Source organism: Notolabrus celidotus, chromosome 2, assembly GCF_009762535.1.
Source record: "Notolabrus celidotus isolate fNotCel1 chromosome 2, fNotCel1.pri, whole genome shotgun sequence".
NCBI classification, from domain to species: domain Eukaryota; kingdom Metazoa; phylum Chordata; class Actinopteri; order Labriformes; family Labridae; genus Notolabrus; species Notolabrus celidotus.
Window position 1 is genome coordinate 27940838 of NC_048273.1, and position 27749 is coordinate 27968586.

The following is a 27749-nucleotide window of genomic DNA, read 5'->3' on the forward strand; positions in this document are numbered from 1 at the left end:
GTCAAGTATTACTTTCATAGCTTTCAGGGTTTTCTAGCTTTTCTTATTTTGATTCAGAGGGTTGTAAACAAATTGTTCAGTGCTGCTCTTTGCAGATCTCTCATGAGCTGTTGCTGCCTCCAGAGCTGAGGAGATAGATGTTTGTCAAAATGTGATCTGCCACAACATTACAGTCTCGAGGAATTTGAAATGAGAAACTTTTCTTTACACTCAGAGTTCTGCTTATTTAGACTCTTATCTGTAATATGTAATTATTTTTACCATTGATTTTTTGGATCGCTGATTGTCTCAATCTCCCTTCTAGGCGGGCATGTATGAGGCTGTGAATGAAGTGTACAAGGTACTGATCCCTATCCATGAAGCCAACAGGGACGCAAAGAAGCTAGCCACCATTCATGGTAAACTACAGGAAGCCTTTGGCAAAATTGTACATCAGGTAAACACAAACACACTCATACGCACACAAAATGTAAATCTCCTCTTCCTCCTGAGGCCCCAGAAGATAAAGGTGCTTTGCTGAGACTGGATTTAATAACAAAAGCAAAAAGAGAGAAAATGATTTTATTCCAATGTGACCTATATTTGATATTGTTGACATCTCTGTAGTTGGTACTACTTTTTTTAGTATCGATTTTCTCTGTTTTTAAAGTTCTGTGTTAATCAAAAGTGTAACCGTACAGCATGCTCTAAGACAGTCACTCAGTATGAAGACCTGAAAACCTCACAGTCATAATAACATAGCTGTTGTTAATGTGGGCAGCATGACGGGTTTAGTCTTCTTTATTCAGAATATTATACTGAAATAATGGAACAAAACTATGGTCAGGTTCTTCATCCACAATACTCTGTATTATTTAGTCTTGACACAAACAACACTGTAACACCGTAGGTAACTGAGGTTTATCCTGCATAGCCTTCACACTGACATAGCTCTGCATGGTTTTATCGTTAATGTATACTTTGTCAGAGACCTTGCATGCTTTATTATATTTGTAAAGTATGAAACAGAGGAGGCATGCGATGCAGGAGGAGACTCCTGTTGTGGTTTTTCTTAAAAGCCAGTTGTGTGACGTCAAGTTACAGTGTGGGCAGGGTTACAGCTTTCTAGTGGTCAGAGCAACTGCTCTTCCAAAACCAAACATCTCTTATGTCATATGTCTCGACGCAGTGCATAGACTTTATAAAAGAAGTGGATGGAGCAATCATACCATCACAAATAGTTTTGGAAACTCCTCTTTTGAAGTCTCAAGTTTGGTGTTTTAGTCTCTTAGAACCTTAAGTGAACAGATGCAGGCGATAGGATGGAGACGCATTGCTCCATCTCATCCCTGATTGAGCAGCTGCAGCTTATAAATCACAGGTATCCACACCCCAAATCATACTATGCTGCTGTTATTCTAAATAAGAACACAATTTGCAGAATAAACATCAAATCTCATGATGTATTGTAGAAGATTTGATACCAAAGATTCAGACACAAAATAGCACCAGGAAAACATTAACTGAGGCAATAAATGAAGGGAGAAGGGGATTCATTTTTTTAGACTGATGGGAGTTTCCCCCTGAAGGCCATTATAAAAACTACAGAGTATAGGCACTTAAGTGATTGCTTTACATTTGAAATGAGAGGCTCCATGCACTTCTTCTATACAGTCCAATAATTAACATTAGGCCTACTTTAATTATTCAGAGGTCAGTTGCTCTGTTCTCCAGCTGGACAGCAAGTAACCTGGTAAAGAGTCCATCTCATTGCTGTAACATCACTGTGTGTGAACTGCCACACTGTGTGGTTTTGTAGGAGGGCTGTTTGTGTGATGTTGTTCACTTGTCCTGTATTCTCTTTGTCACAGAGTACTGGCTGGGAGGTAGGTGGCTAAACGGTTCCTGCTTGGCCCTGCTCGATTTGTTTATCTCTTGTCCTTTATTTTATTTACTCTCATCTTTTGATTTGCTAGCTGTGGGCATTCAGATGCTCTCTCGGCTTTGTTACAAACATCCAATTCATTAACATCTGCAGACAATGTCCGCTGTCTGCCCCCCCTTTGCTGGGGTCACGTTGCCGCACAAGCAGCAACACCCCTCACTGTCTCCCTCTCTCCTCCCTCCTCTTCGTGTGCAAGAGGAGCTTGTTTTCTATAACGTGACCGAGTTGGCAGGCTGTGCATGGGAGCCGCAGTGTGTGACACTAATGACCAAAGTCTCAGAGAATGCATCACCTGCACTTCCTCCCCGTCTTCATCTCCTGTCTGTCTGCTGCTGTGTCGGTCAGAACACCATCATTGACTGACACTGTCTGCTGTCACACTTCATCTCATCTTCAACCACAGGGCTCGATTTCGGTGCACTTTTCTTTTATGCCTAAGGGTAACATGTTGGACTCTTCACTTTAGTTATTGGTCATTCTTCTACATAACATTGAATGAGCCTTTTAAACAGAAGGTGGTGTAGACTTACATTGGATCCAAGCTGGAACCAAATTAACTGAGGTAGTCAGTTTTTTCCCCCAAGAGGGTTCAACTCACAGTAATCTGAGGATTACTTGTTTATCCTTCTGATTTTGATCACTTATGATTCTTGTTTTTTAATAGTTCAAACTAAATCGATCCCTGATTTTGTTTCTCATTCATCCTTTTCTTTTGTTAAAAGTATTAACCTCTGAGTTCTCATGATTTCTTGCATGACACACACAGAGCACTCCGTGTTTTTGGAAATGCACTCAGAGTGCATGTTGTGCTTCTGGAGGTGATGGATCTTTCATTTCTCACTTTCTTTTTCTCCTCGTAACTGTCTGCCTTTGCATGGTCTGGATCCCCCGCACTGAGTTTATGTTTTCTTCTCTATCAGTGGAGATATGATTTTGCTGTTGTTTGTTAGTTTGTGTTGTTTTTGAAATTCTCTGGAGGAACACAATCCTCATTAAAATTTGTTCTGTTTTCTCCTTTTTGATTTCCCTGGTTGCTGACCCTTCCTTCCCACTTTACTTAATTGTGTCTTGTGGTAAGTTCCTTAGTTTTCAGGGCCTTACTTATTTATCCTTACATTTCTGTTTCAATCAGGAGCAGCAGGATGTACACTACGAGTCAAAAGTTTGGACACACCTTCTCATTCAATGGTTTTTATTTATTTGAATTATTTTCAACATTGTGGATTAATACTGAAAACATTAAAACTATGAAATAATATAGTTTTGCCATAATATGGGTTACAACAGTAGTCAAATAGTGCTATCCATGATGTACTAACCCTACCTCTGAACAACACAACTGATGGTTTCAAACACATTAGGCAAGGCAAGGCAAGGCAGCTTTATTTGTATAGCGCATTTCATACACGAGGGCAACTCAATGTGCTTTACATTAAAACATTAAAAGCATTGGAGACATTCAGACACGCATAAAAGAACACAATTAAAATGACAAATATGATAAAACAGAAAAGAAAAGTAAAATTAGAAATATATTAAAAATTACATTAACATTTTAATTTAAAGTGGGTTAAAATAATCTAAGATAGGAAGGCACTGGCAAATAAAAAAGTCTTAGTCTTATGAAGGCAAGTCATTCTACAAATGAACTCTTGACAAGGCTCATGTTCATTAGAAACCATTCCAGGAGACCACTTCATGAAGCAGACTGAGAGAATACCAAGAGTGTGCAAAGCTGTCATGAAGGAAAAAGGGGTCTACTTTACAGAATCTAAAATATAAAACATGTTCTGCTTTGTTTAACACTTTTTAATTAAATAATTCCATATGTGTTCTTTCATAGTTTTCATGTCTTCAGTATTAATCTACTATGTTGAAAATAATTGAAATGAATAAAAACAAAAACAATTGAATGAGAAGGTGTTTCCAAACTTTTGACTGGTAGTGAATGCCTGATATATTTTTTTTTGCTTTAAACTGACAGATGCTAAGTTTTGTAATCTTACACCAGATGTCAGGCTTATGCAATTATCCACAGCTTCTCTCTTCTTGATGTCACACACACACGCACACACACGCACACGCACACACTTTTGTTCGCGCGACTCACTTGTATCAAACCGAAATATTTACGCTTTCTGACTTCTGTGTGTACTCAAAGGTGGAGTTCCTTTCTTGAACGTTACTCAGAGTAGAAGATTGTACAACAAAGTTCAGAGTTTGTGTATTTAGTGACCTCTGTTTATCCAGGTTCAATCAGTATTAAGGCCTTTTTTCTCGCTGCCAGTGTAGATCTTTTTGTTGGCATGCTGTTCTTTTATGAAAGCTGAATCTAGAAAGTCTATGCATCAAAAGAATCTCAGAGTATGACTTTAACATACCTGACTCATGTTGCTTTTCATGGTTAGAGTGTAGCAGTGTTGCTGATATTTGGAAAGCTTCTGACTTGTAAAGCAGCATCACCAGCAAATAAAAGTGCATAATTAAAAAAAGGGGGAAGGAGTGCTTCCAAAAGGTGTACGTTTGAGGTGCTCTTTGGATGGGGATACATGCAGTATTAGGACCCCCACCAAAACTCCAGGGCCCTCTCTTTTGAACAGTTAAAATGCTTTTATATTTGCATAGGGTTAAGGTCAGGCATGGCCACGTTTACCGGGAATAAAAGCCTTTTCGCTGATCAAAAGAGAGTGCCTTGAGATTATATCTGTTTTCAAACACTTTTTCCTATTTGAAAATAAATCAGATTTTCCTGCGGCCACAAACAAAGCCTGATACTTCTTGATATGGATGCTGGAGTCTTCAGTTTGAAGTAGTTTTTGCTTCTTTAGTTTTGTGTACTCTTTCCTCAGGACTGTCTCTGTTCTCTCTCTGCTTGTGTCTGTTGGGGTTTATTCATGCCGTCTTTGGCTGCTTTTAAACAATTTTCTGTTACTTTAGTCCTACTTTTCTTAAACAAAGCAAAAAGATACTCAGTGTTTCAGGTAGTGTGTGAATACATGATGATCTTTGCTACTTTTTAAATACGTGAATACTGTGCTGGCTGGAACAGGAGGATTTAGAACTAGGTTTATGTTTCTCATTGATCCTGTGTCCTGTGCTTGTAACTCTGAGGTGAATCATCACACTCACCTTCCTCTGTTCACTTCATAGATCAGGTGTTCAGAGTGCTTATTATCTTGACCAGTATATAACATTGAGGTTGCAGTAACTATAGACTAAAGGTGTGGTTGGTATTTAAATGCTAACAGTAGAGATTGCTGTGCAGATGAGGAAAGTGACTGTCATAGATGTAGCTGTAATTTTATGAATGTACTTCATTCTCTGCTTTTCTTTGCCCCTGAAACCCGAACACATATTAATGGATCTAAGGACTGCCATTGCTTGAAGGCCTTTCCATCAAAAACTCAAACAATGACACAAAAAGAGTCTGTCTTACGGCTCTATAGTAGACTACAATAGTGATCACTGTTTTAAGAACTGAGAGCTTACACTGTGTCTCAGTCTGGTACCTGACTGAACGACTGTATTTACTGAAACCTGACTATGTTATTGTCTTAAAGTCGGATCACCTTCAACAGTTTTCTTCTACCTCAACACTAACATGTATCTTCCTCTTCTTCAGGATGGAAAGAGGATGTTTGGTACGTACTTCAGAGTGGGAATCTACGGTTCAAAGTTTGGCGACTTAGACGAGCAGGAGTTTGTGTACAAAGAGCCGGCCATCACCAAGCTGGCTGAAATCTCCCACAGGCTGGAGGTAAATCACAGCATGTGGACTTCAGATTTAATGTCCTGATCTGTATCTCTCTGCTGTTTGTCTGCTGAGCTTCACAAGTCTCTGTGCTGTTCTCAGGGTTTCTACGGGGAGCGGTTTGGAGAGGAACAGGTAGAAGTCATTAAGGACTCAAACCCAGTGGATAAGTGCAAGTTGGACCCAAATAAAGTAAGTCTTTGGCAGAGTGTGATTATAAATGTTAGTCTGAGCATTCATCTGTGACAGAGAGATCTGAAAACTAAGCCACGACTCTCTTTCCTTCTCAGGCATTCATCCAGATCACATACGTCGAGCCGTACTTCGACACGTATGAGATGAAGGACCGAATCACCTACTTTGACAAGAACTACAACCTGAGACGTTTCGTCTACTGCACGCCCTTCACTCTGGACGGGCGGGCTCACGGGGACCTGCACGAGCAGTTCAAACGCAAGACCATCCTCACTACCTCCCACGCCTTCCCTTACATCAAGACACGCATCAACATCATCCACAAAGAGGAGGTGGGTCAGCGCTTTTATGAGAGACAAAACAACCATTTTTTCCTTACAGACCAACTTTCCAATCATTATTTCATGACTTTAGTCCATAAAATGCTCATTACCATTTCCCCAAACTCAAAGTGATGTCTTCTTTTGACGAACAAAAAAGCTGCAATCTCCAAAACAAAGAAAAGACACTCCAAAATTTGAGAAGCTGAAACCAGCACATTCTCAACACTACTGATGGAAAAATCTAATTATTGGGGCACTGGTGGCCTAGCTGTCTAAGAGCCCCAAATACAGAGGCTAAAGTCCTCGTCACAGAGGTCACCAGTTCAACCTGGCTGCGACCATTTGCTGCATGTCCTCCCCGTCTCTCTACTCCCCACGTTTCCTGTATCTTATCAGCTGTCCTATCCATAAAGGCAAAAATGCCCCAAAAAATAACTTTAAAACGTCAAATTATTAATAGTTTTTTAAAGCATTGGGCTTTAGTTTTCTTTTGATATATGGATCAGTTAAATGTCATAACTGTAGTTCACACGCAGGATGCGACAAAACAACTGTTATGTAAAAATTATTTACATTTCTATCATTGAAACGCTAAACAGAAGCTTTTTAAACCAAACTCTTGCTGTACTCCCTGATCCTTGAAACCATTCTTCTGTCACTTTCCAGATCATCTCCACACCCATCGAGGTTGCAATAGAAGACATGCAGAAGAAGACTCAGGAGCTGGCCTTCGCCACTCACCAGGACCCTGCTGATGCAAAGATGCTGCAGATGGTGCTGCAGGGATCAGTGGGCACAACTGTTAACCAGGTCAAGTTTGAAGAAGTTGATTATATATCATAACGAACTTGACTCAGAAGTCTTTGCTACTTTTTCCTTGTCAGATGAAAACACTTACAGGTGTGTAATGGTGTTATCTGTGTTCCTCAGGGTCCTTTGGAGGTTGCTCAGGTGTTCCTGTCAGAGATTCCCAGCGACCCAAAACTGTACAGACACCACAATAAGCTACGACTCTGCTTCAAGGACTTCACCAAGAGGTATGCACTGAACATGGTGGCTGTGAATATTTTGGAAATTTTCCCTTGGGACATGAGAGTCAATTAGTTGTAGTATTACAATCATACAATACTCTCAAAACAGTTTCACCATCAAGCTAAAATATCGACATTACGTCCTGCTCTTTGACGCCAACTTATCTTAACCAAATGTGCTGAAGAGCAAACAAAACTATGAGTGAAGAACAAATCCTCAATCCACAGATAACACAGTATTTTATGGTCTTAAAGATTTGCACCTATGGAAAAATGACAGAATAGCACAGATATACAAATATTTATGTCATGGATTTTTCTACCAAAGGTGTGAAGACGCCCTGCGTAAGAACAAGAGCCTGATTGGTCCGGACCAGAAGGAGTATCAGAGGGAGCTGGAGAGGAACTATCATCGACTGAAGGAGGCGCTGCAGCCGCTCATCAACAGAAAGATCCCTCAGCTTTATAAACCTGTACTGCAGGTGAACTCACACAGGTAGGACTGAGCAGGGAAACCTCTTCTGTGTGAGTGAGATAGATATATATATATATAGAGAGAGAGAGAGAGGGCAAGAGTGAGTGAGTGAAGAGCCAGTGTTGTGATGTCAAATTAAATCAATTTCTGTTTTTGCTTCCTTAAAAATCATGCAGCAAACGGACGGCTTGAGAAGGTATTTTGAGGTTTTAGGCTTCATTTTGTGACAGTTTTGTTTTTGTGTCTTGTGCTGTTTCAAATATTTCCCACTGGTCAATGAATATAATCAGTTTTATGTTTTGTATTCTAGAAAATAAAATGATCCTGGGGGTTTTTGGATATAGTGAATGATTATGAAATCTAATAAAAAAAGGAATTAACTTTAAAAAAAACCTTAGTATGTCAAGATTAAAAACCCTCATTCATACATTCAATATGTCTAAACAAAGAAAGTTTCTATAATTTTTTCCAGTATGAAAACGTACATTCCAGTAAGTATGAGAATATTAAGAATTTGCTGTTTCATGGAATCAATCTGTATCAATCAATCAATCTTTATTTGTATAGTGCAAAATCACAACAAACATTATCTCAAGTCGCTTTTACAAACATAGCAGGTCTAGACCACTAAATTATTAACAGAGACCCAACATCAAGACAGGGTCAGACTCCGTCTTACCCCTCTTTAAACCACCATTGCACCTTGCAGTATTTAGCTAGTTACAGCCCTGAGGAAAACTTCTTTTAACAGGTAGAAACCCTGAGCAGAACTAGACTCATGGAGACAGCCATCTGCCTCCACCGAGTTGGGGCTGGAAAGAGGGATAGAGGAGATTAAGAGAGAGGGAAGATATGATTGACATCACTGAGACTACTACTCCCATGTTTTATACAGTCTATGGTATGGACTCAGGTGGATTTGAGTTGAGTGGCTTTTTTTTGTTAGACAGCAATCTACCTCGACTTTCTTGGAAATATTTACCTTTTTTTGAACAAAGGGAAAAAAAATTTTTTTTTGCTTATAAACAAAGTCAATGTGTAAATGACCTTACATTGATTATAGTGTGAAATTGTATTATTGTTTATCAGGATCACAAAAAAAAACTTTTCAACTTCATGTGTGGATTTTAAATCACTCATAAAATAGACGCACCTGATAGGCAGCAGTATCTCATCTTTGAGTTTGACGCTCAACTTGACACCCTTAATCCCCCAAATCCTATCCTCGCTGAGTAAGATTTCTAATGATCTTCCTTTTTTAATTATAACTTTCTTTTCCTCTTTCCAGGGATTCCTTCAGCAGAATGAGTCTTCGCAAGCTTGAGATTTGAAGATGAAGTCCAACACACACACACACACACACGCACACACACACACACACACACACACACGCAGACTCACACACGCACACGCACACGCACTCCACAAACACACACTAGCACAAACACACGCCAGAAAATTGCAATATTAATTTATTCTTGAGTGTATATAGGAGTGTGTCCAAAGGTGGTCAGTGTTTTGAAGAGCGTGCTAAAAGGAAGGCTAAAAGTGTTACGGCTTGGTACGTCATTCCAGTGTCTTAATTTGTTTACAGACAAACTGTTACACAACGAGAGGGACGAACAAGTGGAGCAAACATTAAACAGATACCTTGGCATTTAGAATTTCTTCTTTGCTGACTGTTAAACAAATAAACAAGTTTATCATTTGAAGTGTCGGTATACGCTGGTGCTTGTTAATTTAACAGAATCTGCTGACTCATGACAAAGAATTCTCCAACATCCATTTATCGTTGTTTTTAAAAGGTGCCAAAAACAATCTTTTTATTTTCCGCCAAGTTTTGACGAGTATCTGCAGAAAAAGGTACGATTTTAAAAGTCAAGGTGTCTATTTAATAATGCACTGTGTCAAAAACATCTGTATTCAATTTCATGTGTGCACTTTTTTTATTACCGTGTAGCAATGCATTTTACAACTTGAAAGATTATGTAATTCAAAAAAAAGAAAACATGCAAAAAATGGTACCATTATTTATCATGATGCTTTAATATTATTATTATTATTATTATTATTATTATTATTATTTTTAGTTGAAAGAGTGTTTCAAAGTTAGGTACTTTAAACATCCTTGTATAATTTTATGTAGTTTTGTTTTGTTTATTTTAAATATTTTACTAAATAAATATTTTAATGTGCACTCGCTGGTCATCCTGTTGCTTTATGATGTTTGTTTGTGTGTAGGATTACATGTTGGAGACATCAGACATCAGTAGGATGTGAAATAGTGAGTGTCACCATGTCTGGCAAAAAGGGAAAGGAGGACATGTGAAGCAGGAAGGACATGTGAAGGTAAAAACTTTATTGCTTATAGTACAAACGTGTCATCGTTAAGCTTAATACAGCTGGAATGAGGTACAGTCAGAGACGGCACACGCACTGGATCTGTCATCACTTTAAACCAGGAAAGCAAACTCTAATTCAAATGCTGGCGTTGAAACTGAACTTTGGTGAATAATTAAGTACTTAAATTCCTTAAAATTATGTGATTTTAATACATTGCTGTAGAACCTGAGATGAACAATATGAAGCTTACTGAGCAGATGCATATTTTTACATGTCGTGCCGTGTTATAGAATTACTTAAACAAACTAACCAAGCAGGGAAGTCATTTGATCATCCACAGGCAGAGTTTCAAACACAAAACTAATTCCTCCAGCGAAGCGCCGGACTTGGGTTGACTTCAAATCTTTCCTTGAGCTGTTTTTTTTTACAAAAGAAGAGATTAATTAAAAAATGTTGCATTAAGTTTACATCATGTTGCTAGAAGTACCGCCACATCTGGAACAAACTTAGAGCGAACAAAATTAAGAGTTTAGTAAGATGTATCAAAAGCAACTGCAGCCCTGCCTCCCAGGTTTAAGTTTATTATTTAAGTTTAGATTCTGTACTAGCTCATTTTCTAACTTGTTATCATCAGTTTAAGATAATACTGATCATTTCTTAGTTGTTTTGTAATAGAATTTTAATATAACGCCATTTTCCAGAAAGATGGAGTTGAATCAAAAGACAGAGCAGGAATTTGCTGGAATGTCTAAATTCTCCTTTACTTTTCTCGACAAATTTTTACTTTGACTCTTAACTGGATGAGATCAATTGAGGCAATTCTTTTAATTTGGTTATCTGAAAAACTGCAGATGGTACACTTTAAAAAGTTAGTTTCACATCTTCACTTTAAAACTTCAGGCTGAGGGAGACACTGCTGTTAAAACTTTTTATTATGAACAGTACACACGGAAATATGTAAGCACGTGGTACATATTTGAGGAAGATTTATATTTCACATTTGTGTGTTTGTGTTAAAATGTGTCCAACTTTGAATGTTTTTCCAGCCCAAAATTTGAGCTTCGTATCTGCTTGTAAAAATCTGTGAGAAGAAGTTTGTATGAAAAGGGAGAGAAGAAAAAAAACTCCACAACCGGACAGAATGACTTTGAGGTGTATTTTGACATTTGTGTAACCTGCTATAGAAAAATACATTTTTCAATTTTTTGTCATTCACTCATAAATTGAGCTCAAAAAGTGCTTTTCTAATTTGTAAAATTGGAATCATACAAAGGAAGTGACTACCAAACATGGAAAAACAGGATGTTACCAACCAGGACAGAAGCCAGAGTCCAAGAGACTGTAGTACAGATAGCTAAAAACAAAAAAAGACAGTCCACTGTACTCGGTCTACAGAGGCAAGAGTAACAACGAAAAAAAGAAAGAGGTCTCTTGCATGTAGAAAACGAGATTTTTGTTCCTCTGAGTTTTTTTATATCAATAAGCTTTGAGCCCACATTGGCTCGTGGACATCTCTGAGCCGAGTTCATGACAAACTATCATTAGTTCAGGTGCAGCTCAGTCTTTATGCCACCATTAGTAGTATTGCAAACAAAAAAAAAAAAAGAGGTGTCCTGTGTGAGTGCTTGGCAGCCAAAACGCCAGCTGTCACAACCCCCCCCTGAGTCGTCAGCAGCAGTTTATGTTCAGAGTTCAGGTTTGGGTATCCTCCTGTAGAACAGCAGGTAAGGAGTGGACGACGAGCTCATCTCAGGGGAGCACGCTTCCAGAAAGTCCTCCGTCTCGAACAAGCGCACCTCAGAGTCATCAAACAGCATCCATTTCCCGTCATACTTGTGGAGGCTGCTCAGAGCCTGCTGCTGGCTGGTCTCTGCTCCACCACAGGAAGTTGTCGATGCTTCCTCTCCTCCTGCAGCAGCCTCAGGCTCCTTCTGGTTTCCTGCTGCAGTGTTCTGGCTCAGGCTGTTCAGAGTTTTTCTCCGTTTAGATCCCTCTGTTGCCGCACTTGTAGCTGCTTTCTCCGTGTGTTTGCTGCTGTTGTTTCCAATATCGTAACTAGACAAGCTCCTCTGACCCCCCAAGAGCCCGACTCCCCCCTCCGACAGCTTCTTACCTCCTGTTTTGTTGCCAGCCAAACCCGCACCCCTCTGTCCCTTTACGCCAAGGCTGAAAGACACCTCTCCGTCATCATAGTTCAGCACTTCTTCTTTCACCTGAGTTTCCTCTTTCGTCTCCTTCTCCTCTTCCTCCTTCTCCTCCGTTTCCTTCGTGTCCTGCAGCCACAGCTTGGTGTCTTTCAGATCTGACATGTGGACGTAGGCCGTGTAGTGGCCGCTGCTGATGGTGACCCCGCTGTGCATGACGACGGCAAACAGCTGATAGTGCTGACCCAGCTTGGAGGATGACTGTGTGCACCACTCATCCAGAGACAGCATCAGAGGGGTCTGCAGGGGGGTGTTCACTTTGGACAGACCTGCATACGGGTCCAATCTGTAAGAGGTACACAGATATGGGTTAATCCGGGGTTAGGACAATTTAGAACATGATGAGGATTTAACATTTCAACTCCTGTGTGCAATCAGGCTTCATGTACAGAATGACAATGATTCACATTTTCGTACATGTATGCCCCTTCAGAATAAAATGTTTAAAACGTATGTAGGAAGATAATCAGGAGAAGAACCGGGACAGTAAAGATCCCATTTGTTGGCGGACTCACTCTAAGCCGTTGGCAGAGAAGCGCTTCAGGTGGATGGTGATCACTTCAGGAGTTTTATCAAACAATAGACTTCTCTCCGCCTCGGTGTAATGATGACACGTCTCACAGAAATATTTGTCCTCTCCCACGATACGCTCCACTGAAGCAAACTGACCGATGGCCCACTTTAGAGTCTTCAGCTCTGGTTTGGGATCAGGAGAGACTGGAAGAGACATTGACATAGTGGTTACATTCATGATGTTGCTTTTGATCATGCTTCTTGTAAAAATGCATCAATGCTGATCCAGTGGGGGTGACTAGAATAGAAACCTATCAGATCCGGTGCCGTGATGGATCTTGAATGGATCTGGTGGAATTTGGCCCTAAGAGAGTAAAACCCCTCACCCTTAGACAGGTCCTCTGGACTGCTGGGTTGTTCGTCCATCACAGGGATGCTGATGTCCTGAAAGTCCTCTCTCCTCTCTGTGAAGCATTCGCACTCCAGACAGCGAGTCCTCAGGACCAGCTGCCCCTGGAACAGGCGCTCCATCAGGTCCAGGCCGTCTGAACATAAAAAACACAGAGGCATGTCTGAGTGAACTGTCGTATTTCATTTCTGCAGTCACGTGAGGCATTTTGATTTCAGGCTAGATGTTACATTTAGAGACCAGAAAACTTTAGTCCTTCCTGCCTTCTGAAACTGAAAAACACCTCAACTCTGATCATTACAGAGCTTTTTTAAAACTTTGAATTATTTAGTCCCAACTTTGTGTATTTAGAAAAATCCTGTATGGAAATGTAGCTGAATAATCATCAGCTATTTTATATAGTTCTTCACTCCCTGCTGAATGATGCTGAAATGTGCCAGACTCATACCTTGGTGTTTTACTTTCTTCTTCTCTTCAGCCATGATCCTTGGTTTCTCCTCAGCACCCCTCCTCTCTTTCTGACTCTTGTCCTCCGTGGTCCCGTTCTCCTCCTCTGCTTTGGTTTGGTTCTTTGCAGTCATGGAGCTGATCTTCCCCACACAGCGGAACTTGGAGAAGATACTCGGCTGTTTCCCAGAAGGCCTCAGCCAGCTCAGCTTGGCCTTCTTCTTTCTTTTCCCCTCGGACTCTTTGGAGTTTTTCCCAGCTTTCTCATCACCGTCACTCCCTCCATCCTCCTCCCTGTTCTGTGTCTTCACGCTTTCTTCCTTTGCAATCTCTCCGTCTTGGTCTTGGTTGCTGTGAAGTGTGATGTCACTGGAGGACTTTCTTTTGGAGCGAGTGAAGGGTGCGTTTCTGTTGACATCTTCCTCAGAATCAGATTTCTTGGACTTGGTTGATTTTGGCTTCTTTTTGGCGTTTCCCACCTCGGTGTCGCTCTTCCTCTTGCCGCTGACTTGGCTGTCCTCCTCTGAGGGAGTTATGGCTTCTGATGCAGAGCTTGGACTCTCAGATTTAACCTCAGTCACGTCTTCACTCTCCTCGGGCTTCTGCTCCTTCTTGATGGTAATGCAAGCCTCGTGGATGTATCCCAGGATGCACTGCAGAACCTCCTGGGCATCATGCTGAAGGTAGCCTTCGTACATGGGGTTCAGCTGCCTGAAACACACCAAGCCAACATATTATGAGTTAATTGATGGAAAAATAATGAATGACTGTCTCAGCTTTAAAAACATTAACGTGTAATCCACAGCTGTGAAAATAAAGACAACATTTTACACAAGTTTGGATATCAGAATTGAAATGGGCTTTTAACAAACTACATTGATCCAAACGTTTATCAAACCAATGAGTCCAACAAATCGGAAAAACTGTTCTTCAATTTTTGTCATGTTTTGATTTTTGTACAATAACTAGGGTTCAAAGTTAAGCACATCATTACCTGAGAGTGTGGAGTATTTTCCGTGGCGGCGTGGCGAGTTCTCCCTCATTGAAGCGCTCAGGGTTCAGCAGGAAGTTTGACTGCAGCTGCTCCACTGATGATATTAAACTGTTGAAGCTCCCGAGGAGCTCGATGTGAGCCGGCGAAGCCTCAGCTGTGGCTTCTGACTGCTGACAAAAAGATTGCAGGTATGAAGTTCCACCCAAATAATCAATGAAAGAAAAATGTCTTTGAGTTGTACATCAAATAACTATGTGCCCTTAAAAGTATGATTATTAACCTTAGAACACTAACGTAGGGTGATTTTCACCCATGCGATTGTGGTGTGCGTTTTCTGAGATGTTTTGTACTGGGAAATACAGGAGGAGTACTTCAATTTGCAATGTTTTGTTGTACTATGATATATTTTGATGTGAAGTGTTTTTTCATCAGGTATATTATATCAAGTAAAATATACCCAATGATAGTGATGGTGTTACTAAATGTTACGTTAGTGTTCCAGGGTTAAGAAGCGTTGATAATTAAATATCTTGTAGATTTCTGAAGCTGTTGTTTGCTAAACGTGATTAGTGCTGCACCCACCTCTTCATTTTGATCCTTTTCATCCTTGACTTTTTCTTCTTTTTTAGACAGGTTGTACAGTTTCTTAATACCTTCCCTTAGCCCGGGGCAGTAGTACAGGACCTGCAGGAACAATATGACACTACTTTAAAGCTGTGTTCACGACACGTGGCAGTTTGTTTTTTTTAGCTCCACAACTGCAAACGTACAGCACAATGTCAATGCAGTACTCAGGAAGCCAAGGAATTTTACACAGAGAGTTTCCTGCTTGCATACCGTCTTATTGTCTGAGCAAAGGCCTACAGGAACATTTGAACCAACACTTATTATAAAATATTTCTTCTACAAGAGAAACAACTTTCTAATTCCAAACAAGACATGAAGTATGACCCTATGGCTACAGAAACTCTGTTTACACATTTACACAGCTATTCTCCTTAAGCTGCTTTATTAGGTGTTATTTCTAAGTTGTTAAGTCAAACAATCACACATTACTTAAAACATTAATTACTCAACATTTTAGAAACTTAAATCCAACAGATAGACCATGTATACACTGTCCTGGATGATGGCTCACCTGCAAGACACTGTTCAAATAGCAGGTGTTTCCCAAGTTGTTGAGTCCCACAAATGGCACAAGGCTCTCTCTCTTCTCAGAAGGCAGGAGAAGGCCAGGAGAGGCCGGACACGGACCGGGGACCACCTGATCACAGCTGCTGCAAGGAGAAAACATAGTTGGGATTAAAAAAAGAAAAAAACATATGTTAATGTCCCATCCATCTATTCATCCATCCATTTACTAACACTGAACCAGAGCTGGGGCACAGTGGCAGGGGGTTAAGCATTTCTCTCCACAGCGACTCATTCCAGCTCACTCTGGGGTATTCCAAGGCAACCCCATGTCAGACTGTATGTATTTAATCCCTCCAGCACATTCTGGGTCTAACCAGATGGATGGATGGACTGATATTATTTGCTGTTGTTGTACATTGCAAATTCTAATATAAAAAAACAGCAATATCTGAATAATTGGCAGAAAGGATTTAGTATCTCATGTGGTCTAAAGCAAGGCTGCAGGACCTCCTTGGGTGGTCCCATGTAAGGATTACTTTGGGTTTTTTAGCCTTGTCATGCATGTTTCTTTAGGTGAATAAATGTTTAGTATAAATTCATTTTTTATATCTGATAGAGACTATTTTGAAAAGAAGAATGTATTTGTGAAATATTCTGTCTGTAAATTGATTACTGTCACCTCACCATGGCTTCAGTATGCCTAATGTTATGACTAACACTGTGCATGGTATGAGAGAGTGAGTGACCACCTGCAGCCAATTACCTGTGGCCAAACTCAACCACACCCCTCTTCGAAAAGGCAGAATGAACTTTGTCTCATGATAACACGCCACACTGAAGGCAGCCTCACCTGGCCTCGTGCTCCTCTGGATCAGCTGTTTTTGCTTCCTCTGCTTGTGGTTCAGAGAAATCCAGAGCCCGTTTAGTTTCTTTCCTCTGGAGGAACTTCAGAGACAGTTTGCTCTTCCTGGTAGGGCTGCTGAGCGCCGCCACAGTTTCACCCTGCAGGCCCGGCATCTTCTTATTTTGGTGTCCTGAGGGTTTGTTTCTTCCTTTTTGCTAAGATGCAACAGCGCCCCTCACTGGCGAGAGAAGAGAAGACAGCTGCATTTTAGTAGGCGCCATCGGGTGAACGAGAACGAAAGTTAACTACGCACTTAAGTTTATTCTGTTCACTAAAGAAACTACCACTAATTTAGGATTATCAAGTTAGTGCAGAGAGCTTCGGTTCACTAAATCCAACCTCTTACACCAACTGAATGGCGTATTATATAACATATTAGCTGCTTACTTACTGCCTACTCTATCATTCGTTGTCCCCAGCAACTGTGACGACGAACTACAACCCTTGGAACCAGAAATCGTTATGTTTAAAGCGTTAATGTGTCATTTTTAGTAGTAAGTAGCGTCATGTAAAGTAGTTTAGTTCAGGACTTTACAGACAACAGAGACTAAACTGGGTCAAAACGGTGCGGCGAAGAAGTGGGAGGAGAAAACACAGCACGCCGCTTCTAAGAGTTCACCAAACGCAAATGAGCAATTGAATCCTCACAATGTGTGCAGCTGAGCGAGTCTTACCCAGACAAGTCATTCCAGGTCGAAGTTTCATATACTTCTCAACAGAATATTCCTTCTTTGAGCCATTTAGACTGTAGTAGATGAATCACACGGTGCAGCAGAAGTTGGCGCTTTTTCCTGCTAGAAGGAACGCTGGCTGCTCCACCGCCCGGGAAACAACGGCACGACTTCAGAATCTTTCGCAAAGCCTTCAATGTAACAGACACTTTAGATTTCAAAACTAATTTATGCATGCATGTAACGCATGTAAATGTGAGCGAGCGTCTGTAAAACAAAAAAACATAAGCGTCTTACACTTAAAGTCTCAGGCAAATATCAAGACAGCTATTCAGTTTAGGACCATCGGACGATTTTGGAAGCCATTTTTGTAGTCCTTTTCCTGTAGCGTCAAACTAGAATGAGTAACACAAACGGTAAACTTGTAGTTTTCTCCTTCAAAGTAAAATAAACTGCACAAATTAAACGATAGAGAACTGCTTTTGTTTATATTTTGTATTATAGCCAGTGGTGGACAAAGTAAACGTCTTCATTACTGAAGTCAAAGTATAGGTCCTCTTGGTCAAATATTACTCTAATAAAAGGGAAAGTTGTTCCAGCAAATTATTACTTGAGTTAAAGTACTGGAGGACTTGCTTTTAAAAATACTTAAGTATTAAAATAACTTTTTAAAAATATCTCAAAACGTATTCTGACAAAGCATTAGTGCAGTTAAGAATGTATGTGTGTACATTCTGCTATGTTCTGTTTATCTAGAAAACATTATTTCATATCTAGAAAGTATACCATGAAATATAAATGGCAGCTAGTTACTACCAGCATAGACAAGTTTAAAATGTTAATCTGGAATAAAACAAGTGTGTTAGCTACAGACCTCAACATGCTTTCTCAGGTTAGATGTCGATTTTTTTGTAGGCTGAGGACGTTTGTCTGGTAAACAGATCAGACAGTTACAATACTATGAATTATTCTTTATTTCAAGTAACCCAAATGTGGGCTTCAAATATGGCCGTGGTGCTCAGGTGGAGAATCATCATCCTCCTCGGTAATAGCCATCATCACAACTAAATGAACAGACTGATCTGAATAACATTTGCTCTGCATTTGCTCTACGCTCAACCAAGGTAGGGTTACACTGTTGAGACAAACCAAACACAAGGACATGAACAGTTTAATTCATCAGCTGGCTTCAAAGCAAAAGTAGTGAGTTACTAGAGCATGGAAAGAAATGTTGTGGAGTAAAAAGTATGATATTTGTCTTCAAATGTAGTGTAGTAAAAGTAATAATTTTCCCCCTAAAAATAATACTCAAATAAAGTACAGATACTCCAAAAATGTACTTAAGTACACTACTCAAGTAAATTTACTTTGTTACTATCCACCACTGATTATAGCCTAAATTTGAATCTCAGTGGTGACTAAAAGGCCAATACGTCTGATTAAAAAAGTTAAAATAGTAAAGTTATGGACTTAATGAAAAAAATAAATAATGGAAATCTCCTATAATCACTTTGCACTACTGTGCTGTATAGTCTAATGTATACCATAACCATAGTCATAGCCTGTTCATAGCCTGTACATACCTGTAGCAATAGTCAATAGTCACTCATTTAGATACATATTATATTATATTTATTCATCATTCATAACTCTGTATATTCTGTATTATTTATTTAATGTACAGCTAAAGCACTTCTGGTTAGATGCAATATATATTTCATTGCTTGTACCTGTGACATGCCCAATGACACATTTAATCTAATCTAATCCAATCTAATGTAAAACGATTTAGAAAACTGGAACCCTTGTGTATTTTGAACAATGTTTACACAACAAAATATTTGAGGAATAAAATAATAAATGGACTATTAACAAATTCCATTCTTAGTTGGATCCATTGAGAAATAACTCGAGGATCAGTTTGGCCCACTGAGAATTTGTCTTATGTAATTGAGGAGCGGGGGCCAACTCGCCAACCTTTGGACACTACCTGAACTCTCCCACCGAGTCACAGCCATGTCTTTTTTTCACAACAGTAGCTCTGTATAGTATATTAGTATATATATATATAATTGTAGGTAAGTTATGTTTGCCACTTTTTATACACGCTTTCGTGTTTTATTTTGAAAATTTTAGGAAGTGAAGTACACATGTAGTTCGTTTGACTCGTACTTCACTGTCCCTCACCAGCCAGAAATATTGATTTAAAATGTATTCTATTATCGAGAGGTGTGTCTCAACATTTACTGTCAAAGTAACTTCAGAAAGAGATTAAAATATAAACAACAAACACGCACCTCGTCACCGTGAACAGTAACAACCTGTGACCGACAGGGGGCAGCATTGTCCATAAACCCGAAGGATGAACTGTCCAGCATCATTCTCACTTCCACTGGAGCATCTCCTCATCTGACAGACAGCAGAGGCTACCCTTCCACGATCTTAAAGGTAAGATACTATTTGCGCTTCTTCATGTTTCTTCTTGAACAGTAAACCCACAACCTGCTGTAAATGTTCGCCTCGATTGTAACCTATTCCATCTCTGTTTCGGCTCACTGGTACCAGTAGTAGTGTGTTGATCTTAAAAGGGCTGCAGAGTGTTGTTGCTGACGTGCGTTTTCATCGTACAGGGAGGATGGTAGTACCTTAATGCAATGCAGAAAATAAGAATTGACAGATGTAGCGTTCACTCCGTGCATTCAGCCTGTGTCGGCATTTGTCAATTCGGTGGTATGCAGGACGAACATCTGCTTCTGCTGCAGAGTGGCTGCTTGCTCAGCAGCAAAGACGTATCGATGAGCAGGAGCTACTCTTTCCAGAATGCACTTATTTTCTGGCTTTGGTGATTAAGTGATGTTGCAGTAAAGGTGCTGATTCAGTAGTGAATGGGAGTAGTTAGAAGGTACATGACTTCCTGTGGGGCGGAAGCCTCCCCAGCTGTGGTAGTGATGGAGCTACAGCATGTTATCTCCATCATCTGACTGTGATATCTTTGCTTTCTCCAGCCCTGGGTTGCATTTGACAGTACATCTCCTTACTTAACAGCTGTACCGGGACCATTTGAATTTGGCCATAATCATCTTCCAACCCCACAGACGATGTTCCATAATTGCTGTGATGGAATAGATTTCATTACAGATGTAATAACCAGCAGTGGATTTATCTAGATTTAACAAGGAGGACTGGTGGGAGGTGCTCTTTTCTCTCATATCCCAATCCAAAGCATAGCCAGGAGACGTACTGTAGAGGGGGATTACATCTCCATCTTCACCTCTTGATAACATCATTTTCCCAAGGGAAGGATTTTTTCTCTTACTCTGAACAGGGCAGATCCTACCACCCGTGTCCCGAACGTCATACCATACAGTTAAATCCACCCAAGATCTTGAAAGTGATTTGGTTATTTAATGACACAATGCATGCTAAAAGATTTTAGACCATGAGGAAGTCACTGGAAACATTTTAGCAAAGGAATTATGGTGGAAATATACTGAAACTTTTAGAAGACATGAAATTATTTTCTTACAGGAATAAGATAGAAAACACTAACCTTGTTTTATTATTGCTGAAATGTTTTTAGCCCCCCCCCCCCCCCTACTGTGGATACAAACATTTTAGTCATATTGCCACCTACTGGCTGATATCACAGGAATTTAACCCCTAACCTGTAGTCGTAATGAGGGTTATTCTCCACGCACTGAGAGTGGAATCGGTGTTTATCAAGGCCGTCTTTGTCCCAGGAGGCAGACAGCAGCAGAGGTTGGCGGTGTGGCAGCTCAAATCCTTGGCCCATGACGCTACATGACCCCCACCTCCCACCTCCTGCCTCCCCCGTCCTTCCCTCTGAGGAGGGGGACATTGGAGAGAAAATGAAAGCATGTTGAGCGACAGGCAATGCTATTCTCCAAGAATGAGAGGCATGTCCAGAAGCTGAGTTTAGTTTACCTCAGAACAACAAACCCCTCTGTACACATGTGGGCTGATTTCTTTTTACAGGCTATCCAATAAGAGTGTTACACAAAAAAGTCGCACACATGCTCCACAGCCATTTATCTTCTTAATATTAGAACTGCTGCTTGCTTTCTTTTTACAGTAAAGGAAGACTCAGAAATAGTGCTACTAAATACTGCAAACGTCAGTGGGCTGCTAGCTTGATTTTCCCCAAACGTAATATAATCAGTCTGCTAGCTACCCTCACTGCTAACTTATTCACATGTTACAACTTGTTTGATTAATCTCTGTAAAAACAAGTTGTAAAAATGACGTTGTGGTTTTTGACACTTTTACAAGAACCACATGATGCACTGTGTCGGACTACTTCTTGTGCAAGAGGGCCAAGAGATAGTCCAATACATAATGCCCTTGAAAACAGGAAATAGATTTTTAGTCTTGATACTCTTGAACATTATATAAAATGTTTGTTATCTGTCTGCGCCATTGCTGGCTAACAGATTGTATTACCTCTGGACAAGGCTAGGCTAACTGTCTCCCCCTAGTCATTGTGCTAAGCCTGTGATTCTCAAACTGGGGGGCACGGCCCCTAGAGGCGACCTAGGGTTATGACCGTGGGGGGCATGGCAAGGCTTATTGAAGACAATGTACACAGTTCTGAACTGCTAGCAAGCATGGCCAATTTTTTAATAGGACTGGCATAACGTTGATGATGAATCTAATCTAAACATCACAACCACTAAAACAAATACAAAAACTTATGATGGGTGACACATTCACCAGGCTTGACCTCCACCATTGAAAAAATGTCATCTACCAAAGGGGGGCCCTACTAAAAAAAACTTTGGGAACCATTGTGCTAGTGTTCTGCCAATGCCTAATTATTACTCAGATATGACTTAATTAGAGTTAGTAGTTTCAATAGATAGATAAGAAAGTATTTCACATCATGGATCACCTTTCAAGAATCCTTTAATTTGCCCGACTCAGATTTGATGGGTATTTAATTAAAAACAGAGGCATAACGCTAAGGGGCGGGGGAAATAAAGGAGAGACCGATAATATCAATTCTGAAGAAATTAGCTGTTAAACACCTCACTATTTAAACACCTCAGTATTTAAGTTGTACAATAAAATAATGCACTATCAAAATAAAAGCCCTCATCAAGAAGACTGGTAAGACATCAGTTTGGAAGGTTTTTAGAGTCCTGAAGAAGTGAAAGTGGAGCAGTCGTTTTATTTCCTGTTTTTCACATTTTTAGCCAACATATGAACCCACAGGTTGGGAACCACTGCATTAATTACTCTGCTTTTTTCCGGCTCTCTTCCTTCACTGAAATATGATTTACTACGAGCATTAAATTCAGCTCATTAGGGGTTGTTTTTGCTTTACTCTCTTACGAGCTAGTTTATTTATTTTCACTGAAAGCCCCAGCAGACGTCTCATACAGGCTCTGTTCAGTGTCGACTCATGTTGTGTGTGCGCGCGCGCGCGTGTGTGTGTGTGTGTGTGTGGGTGTGTGTGTGTCTCATTATGTGTGTGTCTGTCAGTAGAAGCGGGTTAATGAGATCCTTCATGAGTTTGTGCATGTGTGCATAACCTTGCATGCATATATGTGCATATATCAGAAGAGATCAGATCGCAGGCTGTACTTAGGATTCCTCTCTCTCTCTCTCTCTCTCTCTCTCTCTCTCTGCATACTTTAGAGCATCTGAGCGTCTCTCGGTGCATGCTGTTGAGGTGGGTGTTTCCAGCCCAGCCGCTCTGATGTTAGGAAGCAGCGGCTCCTCCATCCTACTCAGTCTGCTCTCTCCTCTCCCTGCTCTCCTGTTTCAGCCAGCCTGTCTGCCCTCTAGCGTAGTACTCTCCTTTCACTCACCGCTATTCATCACCATCTAGGATACATTTACACAAACCCACGCAGGTAGACAGACAGAGTACCGTCGTTGTGGACTGAAGAGTTTGGTTCGTAGATCGTGATTTATGTACATTAGTTTGGAAAGTGGAGGATATGTAGCAGAGCTGCTAAAGCTGAAGTTTTCTCCCCTCACCGCATTTTTTTTGTCCCAAAGGATACGACACGCAGCTGCAGAGGTAAGAGAAGGATAGATGGGGTCTACACTTTTCTTGTTTATTTTACTGTGGTGCTTTTACTGTCCTTTCTAAGCTCTTTGATTAGTGCATATCCTGTTCTGCTGTCATTCTCTGTCTTCTGTTATTCATCTACATGCTTTCTGCTGTTCTCTTCCTCTAGATTTTACAGTGCATTTTGGTGTTGTGTAATTTTTTAGAGATTAAAATTGTGTTTCCAAACCAGCACACCTCTATATTAGAGCTGTGAGTATAATCAATAGAAAATAAATTAGATGCTAACTGTTTTGATGGAATATGGACGAAGTGTTTTAGTCGTTTATCAAGCAGAAATTTCAATCATTCGCAGGGTGCAGCTACTTAACTTTAAGGATTAGAAGCTCTTCTCTGTACGTAGTTTACGACGGCACAAAAGAGTCTTTAGGTTTTAAATGTTGGCAGAGAATAGAAGCAAAGAGAGGCGTCAGGCAGATTGTGACTAGTTCTTTTCAGACGTTCATATTTCAGTTGAAAACAATCATCAAGTAGTTGGGAACATGATCAGCACATGAGTCCATAATGTCCACTGATGATAGTTGCAATCATAATTCATATATATGCTGCCAAGCTGTAGGAATTCCTCTCTCTCTCTCTCGCTCTCTCTCTTCCTCTCTCTGTATGCTGATGTTTTGCTTCTGCCCTGAGCTCTGGGATCTCCTGCATCTGTTTTGTAATCAGATGCCAGAAGCGAGGCATGCACTTTCATATTTGTGCACACGTGTACAAACATACTGACAAAGAGAATTTCTCTATTCATCCTCGTTTTTTTATCCCTGCTTTGTGTTGTTTCTGTCTCTTTATAATGATTCAGCCTTTTTTTTACAGCCTGTGTTTTGGTACCTGACACAGGTTTCAGCTGAATGCCCTTCTTGCCTGACAAATGTTTGAACACAGTGATTTGGTGCATACAGCTACGATTAAACACATAGGGTAGAAAACACGGCACAGTGGATGGAGCAGAGATGAAATAGCATGTGATGCTTGTTAAGAGCGGTCATGTTTGTAACTTTTGCATGGTTGCTTGTAAGCGATCTGCATGCATTCACTGCTGCATCTCTCTCTTGCTCCCCCTCTTCTTTCTCTCTAATGCAAACCCTCTGTGTCTCTCTCTATCTCCACTCTTCTGGGATCTGCATGTATTCTCAGCTAAGACTTGGTCACTGCTCTGCTTGCCTGCCACAGAGCATTGGCCATGGTTGGTTGGCTAACCGCAGCTACACAACATTAAAAAGGCAAAGTGTTCTAGTTACAGGGGGGCATGTTTACACGGTGTCACATTGTGTGTTTCTGTTTGTGTGTGTGTGTGTGTGTGTGTGTGTGTGTGTGTGTGTGTGTGTGTTTATTCTGCATTTGCATTAAAAACTCACCATCCATGCTCAGGTCAAAGGGCATATTGCTATTCACACACCCACGACACACACTCATACTGTCCTCCGAGATATAACTGACCCACATTATAACGGTCACTGTGTGTGTGTGTGTGTGTGTGTGTGTGTGTGTGTGTGTGTGTGTGTGTGTGTGTGTGTGTGTGTGTGTGTGTGTGTTTATGTGTTTATGTGTTTATACGCGTGTGTCAGTGAGATTTCCTCGGAGGTGCTGAGAGGTGAGTCACACCAGCTCACACGCTGGTGGCTTTCACTGTACGCTGCCACGATGAGTGATTTGCAAAAAGACTCGGTCTGGTTAAACAGTGTGTGTGTGTGTGTGTGTGTGTGTGAAATGTCAACTTTTCAGGAAATGTTAGCTAAACAGTCGTCTTAGCTAACCATGCATGCATTTATAAGGTAAACTTGTGTTATCTGAGAAGGTTACATAATCCTCAAGAGTCATCTTTTTTTTTTTTAACTGGGAGGAGATCATGGAGTTCTTAAACAAGTGGTGAAATGTTGCTCATGGGAGCATTAGAACTTGGTTTGGGAAATATATTAAAAACTAAGGGATGTGTAGCCCTAAAATTTGATACGCCTATTCTTGTCTACCACAGGACATCCACCTCACAGTAGGGATGGGCATTTCAAGCCAAAATAATATTTGATTATCTCTGGCATCTATTCAGAGATTATTCATAATCGAACAGGACAAGGTGCTGGTAGTAGTGAGCACTGGAATCCGTGTATCATTCGTTCATTCGATTTTCAAAATAAAACCAAAAACGAGAAAACGACTTGTTTTCTCAATATTCATTTCTAAAACGCAAATGACAACACGGTTAACAACTCTATTTCAGATTTCCGTTTTTGTGCTTGAATGAAAAAATGGGGAAAACGGATAATGAGAGTTTTATCTGATTTCGACATTTTCATCTGGCGAAACTTGAGTGACCCAGAAGTGAACCTTACTCAGACGTCAAGAGAAGAAGAAACGGGCTTTAGCTTGAATGTAGCACCTGTAAAAAGATGTTTTGGTGTATTCATTGTATATTAATATTCAGTAATCTTTATTAACTGTAATGAAAAGCAATGTTCTGTATTATAGGATTAGTGACCAGTTGTGTTCTACTGCACACGTAAAAAAACACTTTGATGCTCATATCACTATGTTGAAAGCATTGCTCGTGTTTGCTTCCTCAACATAAACGCGTGCTAACCTTTAACGTTACTATAAGTTGCTTAACTAGCCATGCTTGGTACATTGTTGACTTTTTTCGTGAGCGTAAAGGTACATTTTTACCTGAGCTGTCAGCTGAGAAGCAGCTAGTAAACGGTTGCTATGTGGGTTGCCAGGGACGCTTCGACATCATTTCTTTTGCCCAAGACGCCGCTGTGACTACAGCCTACTCTAAACAGCTAAATTTCCCTGTGTCCGCAATGCAAATAATCTAGGACGTAGGCCAGGATTGCCGCCCCTAGCTGTGCGTCTTTTACGTGCGGTTACGTGTCCTTTTCTCCTGAGGTTGTTTTGGGCACAGAACCTTCTAATGGACATTTTGTAGCACCTTGGCACTCCGACCTCCTGCAGCGTGGTGGAAGTCTCTGCATAGGTTTTGCCATCCCGAAAGAAGTGCTGTACGAGCTCCGAGTAGCTCTCCAGTCCAGTCATAATGTTACTCCATCCAGACTGCAACGGCATTTGTGGTGTAGAAAATATTCACTTTATTATTCCACAGCAGGATTGGCAGAGAATACAATGTGTCTGGCAACACCGAGCTCACGCAACAATAACACTGACGACTTGAGCAAGGCTCAGACTACTTTCTGGAACACCCTCTGCGTTTTCCTTTCTTGTGCTATAAAACGATATATGCAGCCACCTACTGGACGGTGCAACACAACTGGTCACTAATCCTATAATATATGGAGAGAATATTGTGTCTTTAATATGCAATCAAAAATAATGGACTTGAGAACAAAAAACAATTTTGCAAACAAAATTATGATTTGAAAAATATGAAATAATGCTATGAATAAAGGAAATATATTTGTGATTAAAAATGTATCTTTATAAATCCACTCTTTTTTTGTTACAAACAAAATTATTATTCTCACGAACCACAGATTCGTTTGCGTTTCCAGTTTTTGCGTTTGCGTTTCCAGTTTTTGCATTTGCGTTTCCAGTTTTTGCGTTTGCGTTTCTACATAACTGTCATGGGCGGGACCTCCCTTGGGGGATGCAAGAAGCCTCCTGATTGGTCAGTCTCACTCAGAGAGACGGTGTGACAACTTCCGCCGCAACAAGCTGTTGCCGCGAAGGGAGATATATCAACATCGAGAAACAGGTACGTTTTGCGTAACATACCTGTCTATTTTCTGTCTTATTGGTGCTATTAAGGTTACACTTGTCGTTCGTTCTTCCAGTGTTTTTTTCCCCTAACCGTTTTAGACGGCGGTATCAGACATTAACACCTAACACGCTGTGTGCTCGTCATTAGTGACTGACTTTATTACCGCCCGGCTTTAGTGACAGTTATCCTAATTTCATAGTTATCGGCCTGTTTATAAATAAATAAACGAACTTTTTCATTAGATATACTATCAGAACAAATCAGGAGGCGTGTGTGTGGATTGTTGAGGGGTCATTCCTCCTTTAAGTTAAGTAAAAAGAAACTAAAAGCATAAAAGGGGCCATATTTTCACTGATCTTCAACCCTTAGGGTTTGATCATGTTTTATTTATCACTGTCGCTGGTACCAGAAAGCAGCATCAGGAAGCAGTTCACTGAGGTAACTGTTATTATGAGCCGGGCGGTAATAAAGTCAGTCACTTATGACGAGCACACAGCGTGTTAGGTGTTAATGTCTGATACCGCCGGCTTAAACGGTTAGGGGAAAAAAATACTGGAAGAACGGACGACAAGTGTAACCTTAATAGCACCAATAAGACAGAAAATAGACAGATATGTTACGCTAAACG

General features: G+C 40.5%; 3 protein-coding genes across 17 annotated transcripts in view; 2 read left to right on the plus strand and 1 right to left on the minus strand.

Moving 5' to 3' along the window:
- The window catches only part of dock7 (dedicator of cytokinesis 7), a 51731-nt gene extending 42320 nt beyond the window's left edge, over window positions 1–9411 (plus strand). For 3 of the 9 annotated variants that reach the window (XM_034706480.1, XM_034706496.1, XM_034706460.1), the window contains 9 exons: window positions 305–436; window positions 1851–1865; window positions 5556–5681; window positions 5778–5867; window positions 5966–6202; window positions 6860–7003; window positions 7124–7230; window positions 7553–7720; window positions 8988–9411. In XM_034706480.1, coding sequence (XP_034562371.1) covers window positions 305–436; window positions 1851–1865; window positions 5556–5681; window positions 5778–5867; window positions 5966–6202; window positions 6860–7003; window positions 7124–7230; window positions 7553–7720; window positions 8988–9030 — 1062 coding nt within the window. In that variant the 3' untranslated portion in view covers window positions 9031–9411. Of the gene's footprint in view, window positions 1–304; window positions 2998–5546; window positions 5682–5777; window positions 5868–5965; window positions 6203–6859; window positions 7004–7123; window positions 7231–7552; window positions 7721–8987 lie in introns of all 9 variants that reach the window. The other 6 variants (XM_034706505.1, XM_034706470.1, XM_034706520.1 and 3 more) reach the window with 4 other exon arrangements.
- Window positions 9412–10037: 626 nt separating this feature from the next.
- Window positions 10038–17632, minus strand: usp1 (ubiquitin specific peptidase 1). 7 transcript variants are annotated; one of them, XM_034703957.1, is made up of 9 exons: window positions 17322–17632; window positions 16594–16825; window positions 15748–15886; window positions 15192–15293; window positions 14610–14779; window positions 13617–14326; window positions 13146–13304; window positions 12762–12963; window positions 10038–12532 (listed from the first exon to the last, which is right to left on the minus strand). In XM_034703957.1, exons 2-9 carry the CDS (start codon window positions 16758–16760, stop codon window positions 11728–11730), a joined length of 2454 nt encoding a protein of 817 aa, XP_034559848.1. In that variant the 5' UTR covers window positions 16761–16825; window positions 17322–17632; the 3' UTR covers window positions 10038–11727. The 7 variants fall into 7 exon arrangements, with proteins under 7 accessions (XP_034559848.1, XP_034559893.1, XP_034559887.1 ...); XM_034704002.1 differs by having other exon boundaries at window positions 14610–14776; window positions 15748–15883; window positions 17322–17603; XM_034703996.1 differs by having other exon boundaries at window positions 15748–15883; window positions 17322–17592.
- Window positions 17633–19501: 1869 nt separating this feature from the next.
- The window catches only part of kank4 (KN motif and ankyrin repeat domains 4), a 101689-nt gene continuing 93441 nt past the window's right edge, over window positions 19502–27749 (plus strand). The window contains 2 exon segments of the mRNA XM_034673057.1: window positions 19502–19766; window positions 23343–23364. The gene's annotated coding sequence lies outside the window, so the exon portion shown is untranslated.